This window comes from Oryza brachyantha, chromosome 2 (assembly GCF_000231095.2).
Source record: "Oryza brachyantha chromosome 2, ObraRS2, whole genome shotgun sequence".
In the NCBI taxonomy this organism is placed as follows: Eukaryota; Viridiplantae; Streptophyta; class Magnoliopsida; order Poales; family Poaceae; genus Oryza; species Oryza brachyantha.
This window is the reverse complement of record NC_023164.2, coordinates 18,792,752-18,803,566: the sequence shown is the minus strand read 5'-3', so window position 1 is coordinate 18,803,566 and position 10,815 is coordinate 18,792,752. Positions and strand designations below refer to the sequence as shown.

The 10,815-nt window shown below is 41.0% G+C and overlaps 1 protein-coding gene and 1 pseudogene across 2 annotated transcripts; both read left to right on the top strand.

The window, feature by feature from the left end:
- The first annotated feature begins 265 nt into the window (after positions 1-265).
- Positions 266-4,252, top strand: LOC102722928 (wall-associated receptor kinase 4-like). Its single transcript, XM_006647498.3, has 4 exons — positions 266-1,166; positions 1,656-2,174; positions 2,550-2,690; positions 2,782-4,252. Exons 1-4 carry the CDS (start codon positions 266-268, stop codon positions 4,020-4,022), a joined length of 2,802 nt encoding a protein of 933 aa, XP_006647561.2. The 3' UTR covers positions 4,023-4,252.
- A 2,827-nt stretch (positions 4,253-7,079) lies between these two features.
- Positions 7,080-10,452, top strand: LOC102722646 (annotated as a pseudogene). Its single transcript, XR_001549521.1, has 4 exons — positions 7,080-7,995; positions 8,112-8,624; positions 8,963-9,115; positions 9,208-10,452. The product of XR_001549521.1 is annotated as a wall-associated receptor kinase 5-like (transcript).
- The last annotated feature ends 363 nt before the right edge of the window (positions 10,453-10,815 follow it).

The window sequence follows — 10,815 nt, the reverse complement described above, 5'->3', positions numbered from 1 at the left end:
TAAACTATTATAAAAAAACCCGAATATTAACTTTAAATTTAGGACTAAAAATTTAAATTCTAACATATAATCGAAAGCGAAAAGACCACGGTGGAGCAAGCCAAAGGGCCATGGTTACCTTTCTATCAGCCTATATCATCATATATAATGATATCCATCGCCTTCTCTTCAGAAAAATAATATACTCCGTCCATCATCCGGCAGGTAGTAGCTTGGCCTCGACCCTCGATTGCTCGTGACACAGCACAGAAGCAAAACGCGCGCGATGTCGCTGCTCCTGCTGCTGTGGGCGCTGCTGGGAGTCGCGTTGCAGCAGTCAGGAGCCACCGGAGTTGGCGACGGAGGGATCACGCACATCCCTTCCGCCGCCTACCTGCAGGCTCGCTGCCCCTCCCGCTGCGGAGACGCCAAATTCTTCTACCCCTTCGGGACGTCGCCGGGCTGCTTCCGGCGAGGCTTCGGGCTCACCTGCGACAACACCACAGCTCCTCCAAGTCTATTCTGGGGCAACACGGATACCCGGATTCTCTCCACGGACCCGACAGATCGCAATTTCATCTATGCCTCGATTACCTTCAACATCACCATGGTCCCAGGCACGAATGCCTACCACAGGTCCTGGAAGTCCCCTGCTGACGGGTTTTACATCAATTCTGACACCAAACTGTACGTCGTTGGCTGCGGTGTCGAGGTTCAGTTGTTCGACAATGATACAAACATGACTATCGGTTCTTGCAAGACCATATGCATTGGCGACAAAAGGAACATGGAGAAGGAACTGGCAGTTGTTGGCCACTGCAATGGTTTGGGCTGCTGCATAATTGACCTGCCTGATTACATTCGAGGCTTTGAGTTCACACTGACCCAGATAGATGAACAAACAGCACACTCAGAGTCGTTGCCTGTCAGTGTTTTCTTGTCAGAAGACTACAATTTTAACACGAGTGGCCCTTACTCGACATGGATGGCCAACAGGGGTTTTACGAGCTTAGAAGCTTTCATCATGGATCAGCCAAGCTGTGAAAGCGCATTGGCGAACAAGGCAAGTTATGCATGTAGCACCAATAGCTTGTGCGCAAACATGCCTGGCGGAGGATACTTGTGTTACTGTAATCCGCTTTCTTCATCAGGTGCTAACCCGTACATTTTGGATGGTTGCATTGAAGGTTCGTAACATGCACCACTGCTTTCATTACAGATATGTGTTTTGAATAGTCTAATAGAGTAGAATACTGATACATTCGTGACACTGCTACTCAGATTTACGACATGCTTTTAGTATCATCACTTGCAATTGTCAGTGGTCACAGTTAAGAACGTCACATAATAATAGGACATGAAGTATTCTGACTAGGCTGTGTTATGAAATATTTTCTGATTTTTGTGAGACTTATATAATGATATAAACAATAAAATAACTACTAAAAAGTTAAAAGTCTACTTTAAAAGGATGAGACTATAAAATTCTATATAGAAACTTTGAAGAAAAAAAAACACCGTTTAGCGGTTCATGAAGCGTGTACACAAAAGCCAACGAAAAAACTAAGAATAGGCTGGTTTGAAGAATCATTCCTTCCCTTTTGTGCTCGAAGAGAGTCCTGAAACCATATATCTTATCTCGTTTCTCATGTGTCATTCATTCTGTACTGATGAAGCAGATTACAATCCCAGTCCCAGAGGATATTGCACGAGGTCTTGTGGGAACTTGCCCATCCCATTCCCCTTTGGGCTTGAAGACGGTTGCTCTGCACTCAGAAAATTTCGACTTAATTGTACATCAAGTAATTCTACTATCTTCACGGACCGTAAAGGGGCGACATACCTAGTGACAAACGTATCAGTGAACGATGGGTATTTTGTCGTCCGAAACTTGCAGAACAGCTCAAGATATAGCGATGAAGAGATGGCCAGAACAAATGGTAACAGCCAGGACAGGGAAGCAAACAGTTTTCTGCAGGATCTTTTTGATTTGTCTCAGGACTATGACATGATGATATGGTGGGGTGTCACAAATATGACTTGTCAAGAAGCTACGCAACGGAACGACACTTACGCGTGCCGCAGTGTGCAAAGCAGGTGCCAAGATGTCACCCGTGATGGAATACCTCTTGGATATCGCTGCAAGTGCTCTATCGGTTACGAAGGGAATCCATATGTTCATGATGGCTGCAAAGGTTGATCTCACTCTCCTCTAAAGAAAATACCCTCTCTAAATGATAGAAAATTGTTTATGACAATTAAAACAAGACTTTTCTAAATTTAATAGCAAAGTTATGAATCTTGAAGCAATGTGACTAATATCAGGTGGGGCTATTTTTTTGCGATATGTGGGGAAACTATGCATTAACCTACAGAACAAATCAATCACATAATTTTAAGCTCTATGTATATATCTAGCTTTCTATCTGATTTATTTTACATACTAAAAATTACAAATTTGCTCTCACCTAATATTAGCTAGCTACTTGACTTAAAAAGATCTTTATATAAGAGTAACAAAGCAGAGCTACATTTTTCAGTGTAACTCCTTATTTTGTTCTTGCCTACAGATGTCAATGAGTGCCTACTGCAAAATTCATGCAATGGTCCATGTAAAAATTTCCCTGGAGGCTATAATTGCACGAGTTGCTCGCATGGAAAAGAGTTCGACGCAGCAAAAAGGGAATGCGTAACATCAGTTAAACTACTAGGTAAGTCAAATTCAACTGAACTTCCACCGTTTATTTGAATTCATGGACTGCAAACTGGTAATTTCATAACTACAATGTATAATGGACATAGGTATTGCAATTGGAATTAGTTGTGGTCTAGGCTCCATAATTCTTGTACTGAGTGCAATTGCACTTGCCACTAAATGGAACAGAAGCATCCAGAAGAAGATTCGAGAAGAATACTTCAAAAAAAATAAAGGTCTACTCTTAGAGCAACTAATCTTGGATAAAAGCGCTGCAGACAGAACAAAGATATTTTCATTGGAGGAACTAGAGAAAGCAACTAACAACTTTGATGCCACTAGAATTGTTGGTGGTGGAGGCCATGGAACAGTTTACAAAGGAATTCTGTCAGATCAACGAGTGGTGGCCATAAAAAAGTCCAACATTGCAAAGCAAATTGAGATAGATCAGTTTATTAATGAGGTTGCTGTCTTGTCCCAAATCATTCATCGCAATGTAGTAAAGCTTTTTGGTTGTTGCCTAGAATCGGAGGTTCCATTACTAGTTTACGAGTTCATATCCAATGGAACATTGTACAATCTTCTTCACAATGACGAAAATGTTAAAGGACTATTGCCATGGGATGATCGTATTAGGATTGCAACGGAAGTTGCAGGAGCACTTGCTTATCTCCGCGCAGCTGCCATAATGCCCATTTTCCATAGAGATGTCAAATCTTCCAATGTTCTCCTAGATGACAATCTTATTACAAAGGTTTCTGACTTCGGTGCTTCAAGATCTGTTTCACTAGATCAAACTCATGTGGTAACAGCAGTACAGGGCACATTTGGTTATTTAGATCCAGAGTATTACCACACTGGCAAACTCACTGGTAAGAGTGATGTCTACAGTTTTGGGGTGATACTGGTTGAGCTTCTAACTAGAAAGAAGCCAATTTTTGACAATGATCAAGGTGTAAAACAAAGCCTGTCCCATTATTTCATCGAACAGCTTCAAGAGGGAGCACTAATGGAAATTGTAGATTCCATGATTGTTGAAGAGGCAAACAAGGAAGAGATAGATGACATAGCCTCACTTATACTAGCTTGCCTAAATCTCAAAGGAGAAGAGAGACCTACCATGAAAGATGTGGACATGAGGCTTCAGTTTTTGAGAACTAAGAGGTTACTAAAATGCCAACATTTTACAGGAAGCACTGGAGGGATGCCTCCTTTCCGTTTACCATTGAATTGTGACTCCCACCCCCAAACCAATTTGAGCAATCATGTTAAATTTCCAAAAGAAGGTATCTCTGGGTGTTACAGTTTGCAGCAAGAATTTGTGGATTTAGCAAGTTTTCCACGCTAGTACCTTCTGTTATATATTGCACCTACTCTCAGTACTTACTGGGATATATACGATGCATATAAGTTGCCGTGGACTTCCATGAAGAACCTTTCCACGGAAGAATATTAATTAACATTGTGTACCTTTGATTAATATACCTGAAGGAAGTGTAATTTAAGAGAACTCAATGTATTTAAGTCATCATAGCGATCTGCTTCAATTTAATATCTAAGGCATTTGAGGTTGTTGTTTGTTTACCATCATAACTACATACGCACCAATATTCTATCCAGGAGTCTTTTTAAGTTTTATCTATACATTTTCTTTGAAGAAACATACATAGGAGTATTTCCTTCAGACATGAGTATATTTATATGTACTACTCTCATAGTCTCATGTTGCGTTCAGTGAATAAGAGACTCTGACCGATGAGCTAGCTTCTGTTATCTGGGATGATTTTTTTTTCATTAAAAAAAACAAGAATCCGTATGAAGAATTAGGCATTGCGTTTTCTTACTCAGTAAAGTGCTGGTAAACATGTGATTCGTTTTATCTGTGTGGGTCAGTGTCTAACGAGATCTTTTGTTCTTGTTCCCCAATCTATATGACGCATGTGTGCGCGACCCAAATTAGTCAAACTGACAAAGCAATAGGGCATGGAGAAAATCGAGATTGGCGGGGGAGAGTATCCATCATACCCGGACTGTAGCCAACTGAAGAGAGCTCGGAGCTCCCACGACGCGCCAGCCCGCGGATGCCTGCACTGCTGCGACTGCGAGGATGCACCGGCAGCCAGAAGCCCAGATACAGTAGGGATTACCGGATTAGCTCCCGACGGGACCTCCCGCGCTCCTTGACCCTCACTGTTCCGGCACGTGCCGCGCGAGTTAGGCGACGGCGAGAGAGGGCGGCGGCGGCGGCGAAGGATGAGCGTGCCATGCCAGTGGCGAGGAGCGGCCGCCGTAGTAACGGGCTCGTCGATCAGAAGGCACAGAAAATTTCCAAGTCGAGAGAGGGTCCAGAAGTGGATGGGGAAGCCCAACTAAAAGTAACCAGGCCTGATTACGTGAGGGAGCCGAGAGAACAATGGTGTATGAGCTGGGAATAAGCCCACTTTAATTCCTCGTCTTGTCATCGAGTTTCGAATGCAGCACGAGCAAGACGAGGTGGTTACTTTTACTTGGGCTTCGAAATACATATTTAATCGTAAAATCAGATATATTGATCTAGCATAGAAAAATGTCCTTCAATGTTTTCGCTAACCTGGCATCCTAACCACAAGAAATAAACAACATATAGGCTCACATATAAGTGGGTAACACACTTCCTCCACCTCACACTCTCGCTTCTCTATCTCCTCCCCGTTGCTCGGTTGGGCACCGGCGACCCCGTCCTTAGGATATTGCCGACCAGGCCTGCCCTATGCTTCTGCAGTTCCGCCGGCTTAAAACCTCCTCATGCAACTGGCTCGGTCTGCTGCTGCGCTCTCTCGGTAGGATGGCGTCGAGTGGAGACCGCTCGGGAGTTGTACGTTCGGTAAGCCCTCGCGTCCTCCCTAGATCGCTCTAGGTTTGCCCCCTTCGATAAGAATTTTGAATAGTTTCAACAGAGACAGTGAAATGGCCAGCTGTAGACTATCTTTGTCCCAAAATAAATGTAGTCTAAGAATGAAGGATAAATTAAGGAGAAGAGAAAATGGACTAGCTAGGTGCCCTCTGTTAAATTAGTGACAGTTAAAATGGAAAGATCGAATAGAAGGTGATTCATATGACATGTAATCTTCTATCCTAGATACACAAACTTGTTTTTCCTTATTGGACAAATCTAACGACACGAATTATCTACATCAAATCAGACGGTTCATATATCATCTACGCTTCTTCTCTTTAACAAATCACGCGCATTTTCCATCTACCTCTCATAATTGACTTAATCTAGGTCATCCATTCCACGAGCAACATCTGCTTGCAGTATCTCCACTTACATGATTAATTAGCAATCAACCGGACAATCAGACCTTTCCTTTGCCAAAAAAATAAACATAAAATTTGCAAAAATAATATTTGAACAAACAAAATGTTATAGTTGAGTCTTCAAACTGAGTACATCTCAATATTTGTATATTAAGTATTTTGAATATATTGAGTCATGAAAAAACTATGTTTTTAGACTCTAATTTACTTAAGATATCTCAATATTTATTGGTTACAATTCCTGAATTATTAAATCATGGGAAAAAAAACTAACTGGGACTCTAGACCAACAATTAGGCTTATTTTTTCTTATTTCTGAACTGATTCAAAAGAAATTAACTTCAGACTACAGCATGAGCACACATCGATACTTTTGTTAAATTAAAAAAATGGAAACTAATATAATTAATATTAAGATCTATTCTATTTGTAATTCTTTATCAGTATTTTTTGAAACTAGGGACAAAAACTATTTTCTACAAATAAATTTAAAATTAAGTTTACATAGTATTAAACAAATAATTAAAGTCTCAATATTCTTAAATCAATAATAATGACATGTGTGCTAGTTATGATCAATTGCATTCAGACAGTACAGTACCCATCTTTCCAGGTGGTAGGTTGCCTACCAGTGTGGAAAAAATCGGTCGTAGAAGCTAGCTAGCGAGCATGCAGCGACCGGCAGTGTGACTTGTGGCGAGTCGTAGAAGCTAGCTAGCGAGCATGCAGCGACCGGCAGTGTGACTTGTGGCGAGTCGTTGGTCCCAGCAACGACCGTGACTAGTGCCCCTGAACGTACGGCTGACCTTCGTCGATACTAGGACTATGTACAGCATTGGCGAATTGCCATAAAATAGTTTTTTTTTTTTTTTGGATCGAGCACTAACCAATCAATGTATGATGTCTCCGTATATGTTATATAGTGCATGGGGACTCGCCGCTATTAAGTATTAATCTCGCATTTACTTCTGAAGTCCACCAACGCATTATAGCACAAAGAGAATTTTTTTTTTTTTGGAACATGCTTCTGAATATAAGTTGATCACGTAGTTAACAGACACTGGCCTGTCTCCACCCCCGAAGAGAAGGCCAACCGAAAGCAAAGATGAGCTCTGGCTTAATCGCAGCTTGCGCATTAGTTTTGTGCTGGTGTGCTCGGCAGCTATGCCGCGAGAATCGGCTACACCCCTCGGAGTTGGAGGAGGGCTCTTGTCTATCCCTTCTAATGAATCCCTCGCTCATTGTCCTTCCCGTTGTACGTGGGGATATCGACGTCACGTACCCCTTCGGGATTGCGCCGGGTTGCTTCCGGCAAGGCTTCGAGCTCACCTGTCGCAACACCACCAAAACACCTAGGCTCTACCTTGGAGATGGTACTACCGAGGTTGCCCTGGTCATCGGTTCTTTGAGTTTGGTTTCGGTCCCCATGTACTTCAACATTACTGTGAGGCCAGATATAGATATCTACAACATGTCCTGGGTATCCCCCGCTGATGGTATTTCCGTTTCTGACAATAACATTTTTTACATTATCGGTTGTAATTTTGATGCTACTTTGTTCGAGTATGGCACGGGAGACCTTGTTGGTTCTTGCATGAGTAGATGTGACGGTGAAAAGCTACCCCTGGGAGGGCCTTGTAATGGGATGGGATGCTGCTCCATCCAGTTTTCAAGGAGCCTGCGGGGTTTTCAGTCAATGCTACTTGTTCGCTCAGATGGCATTCCTGGTACTGCACAATCGGATCCAGTGCACCCTGGCTTCATGGCTTTCATGTCGAATGGTTACTACGAGCCAAACACGAGTGAGATTTTCTCTGGTTGGACAAACGCAAGCAGTGTCGAAGGCATGGTAGTTCAATTTGCTAGCATAGAGCAACCAACCTGTGAACGTGCGCAAGCAAGCAACACAAGTTATGCATGTAGCTCTAGCAGCAATTGCCGAGATGTGTCAACTGGAGGTTACAGCTGTGACTGTTCCCCTTATGGAAGTGGCAACGCGTACATCTTAGATGGATGCATAGGTGCTTCCTGCCCACCTTTCTGTCAGTTCAAATATTATACCTTACTGTCGTTCGTCCATCTTTATTCATTCATTAACAAAACCTTTCATTTTCTATGCTTATTTATGGTGGAACAGGCTATAACCCCACGCATAAAGAACAATGTTCAACGTCCTGCGGAGGCATGGAAATTCCTTTCCCTTTTGGAGTGGAAGAAGGTTGTTTTGCTGATGAAAGGTTTAGACTCTACTGTACAAAAGATAATCTCACTGTTTGCGAATTAGGAGCAGCACAATATCGTGTGACTGCTTTGTCTTTGGAAAATGGGACTCTCACTGTCAGCAACATGATGAACGACACAAACTACGGGAAAGAGGAGATAATTATTCAGACCACAAACGATGGTGGTACGTCATTCTCAGTCCCTGTGGAAGATACATTTGATCTCTCTATGGAATACGCCATTATTATAAGATGGGCAGTTGCCAATTTAACTTGTGAAGTAGCACCACAAAAGAACTCTACGTACGCATGCCGCAGCAGCCACAGCTACTGTTTGAACGTCACCCACAGGGAACAATTCATGGGATATCGTTGCAAGTGTTCTTCCGGCTACGAAGGGAACCCATACATAAAGGATGGTTGTACAGGTAATTTTCTCTTCGTCCCCCTTTACCTCTCCAGGGTGCACCACCAGTACTAACGCTTGAAAATGTTTAGAAACTACTTTATCCATTCAAAAATATAAATATTTATAGATTGTTTAGCATATATGCTTTACTAAATAAGGAATTGATTGGAGCGAGAGAGTATTTAGGGATAAAATGAAAAGTGGACGTTGATTAGACAAACAGAAATGTGAATATTACATGAAATATTTATATTTTAAAACAAGATTTAAATACTATAAATAATTATGTTTTCCATTTTAGGATGGCGGGAGTAACGAGATATATTACATCAATCAACTAATGATAGTTATATGCAGACATAAATGAATGCTTACTGCCAAACTACTGTAATGGCACGTGCCAAAATTTACCTGGAAACTACACATGCACAAGCTGCCCGCGTAGAAAAGAGTTTGATCCGATCAAAAGGAAGTGTGTTACATCAGCTAAGCAACGGAATCTTCTTCTAGGTAAGAAGTCATACCAAAAGATTTTCCCTCATTTCAATAACAGTTACCAGCATGCAAAAAGGATTTCACGTTGACAAAATGAATTGATGTAGGCATTGCTACCGGAATTGGTTGTGGTCTTGGTTCCATACTAATTGCATTAGGGGCAATGATACTCGCAAATAAGTGGAAAAAAGGCATCCAAAAGAGAATTTGAAGAGCATGTTTTAAGAAAAATCAAGGTTTACTTTTGGAGCAACTAATCTCAAACGAAAGTGCCACAAACAAAACAAAGATATTCTCCTTGGAAGAACTAGAAGAGGCAACCAACAACTTTGGTGCTACTTGTGTTCTTGGTTGCGGTGGACATGGCACAGTTTATAAAGGGATTCTATCCGACCAACGTGTGGTGGCCATTAAAAAATCAAAAATTGTGGAGCAAATTGAGATAGATCAGTTTATCAATAAGGTTGCTATCTTGTCTCAAATCATCCACTGCAATGTGGTAAAGCTTTTTGGTTGTTGTCTTGAATCCGAGGTACCTCTGCTAGTCTATAAATTCATATCTAATGGCACACTACATGACCACCTTCAAATTGATAGTAGTGTTAAATGTTTGTTGTCATGGGATGACCGTATTAGGATTGTTGTGGAAGCAGCAGGGGCACTTGCCTATCTACATTCAGCTGCTGCAATATCAATTTTCCACAGAGATGTGAAATCTTCTAATATTCTCTTAGATAGCAGTTTTACCATAAAGGTCTCTGATTTTGGTGCTTCAAGATCTATTTCTCTTGATGAGACACATGTGGTGACCATTGTCCAAGGTACATTTGGTTATTTAGATCCAGAATATTATCATACTGGACAACTAACCGAAAAGAGTGATGTATATAGTTTTGGGGTGATACTTGTAGAAACCAATTTTCATCAACGATGCAAGTGCAAAACAAAGCTTGTCTCATTACTTCATTGAAGGACTTCAAGAGGGATCTCTAATGGGAATAGTAGATCCCCAGGTTGTCGAAGAGGCAAACAAGGAAGAGATCAACGACATTGAGGCATGCTTGAAAGTTAAAGGAGGAGATAGACCTAATATGAAAGAAGTAGAGATGAGGTTGCAGTTGCTGAAAACCAAGAGGCTAAAAAATTCCAACTTCGCCCTGAAAATGATGGAAAAATTCAGCACCTTTTAAGCCCAAATGCTAGTAGCTCTTATGCACACAATATAACATCAGAAGGAATCTCCGGTCGCTACAGTATAGAGCAAGAATTATCATCCTCAATCAGTTTGCCACGCTAACTTGATATGTGTAATATATATATAACATAGTGATGTGCTTTGAGTAAATAATATTCCTGGGGTGTGATACTATATATATACACTATGTGGTTCAGTTCATAAGAGAGTTTTTTTTCTTTTTTTCTTTGGTTTTGCTTCGTGTATACTTTTAGAGAGTGATTGTTTGGCTTTTTCAAGGAAAAAGCTAAATGACATATTATCAAACGAAAAATAATTTATGAATAAAATTTTTATATATGTATTCTTAGATCATCTAGACTGAAAAATAAACTACGATAAACCTCTTTAAAATCAACTCTAAATAGAAGGTTGAAAATTCAAATGTTAGTGATGTACCAGTTAAAAGGTAAGGATGTTAGGCTGCAGCATGTATGAATAGCCTATGTCAGAAGTACATTATTATAATTATCTATGATGA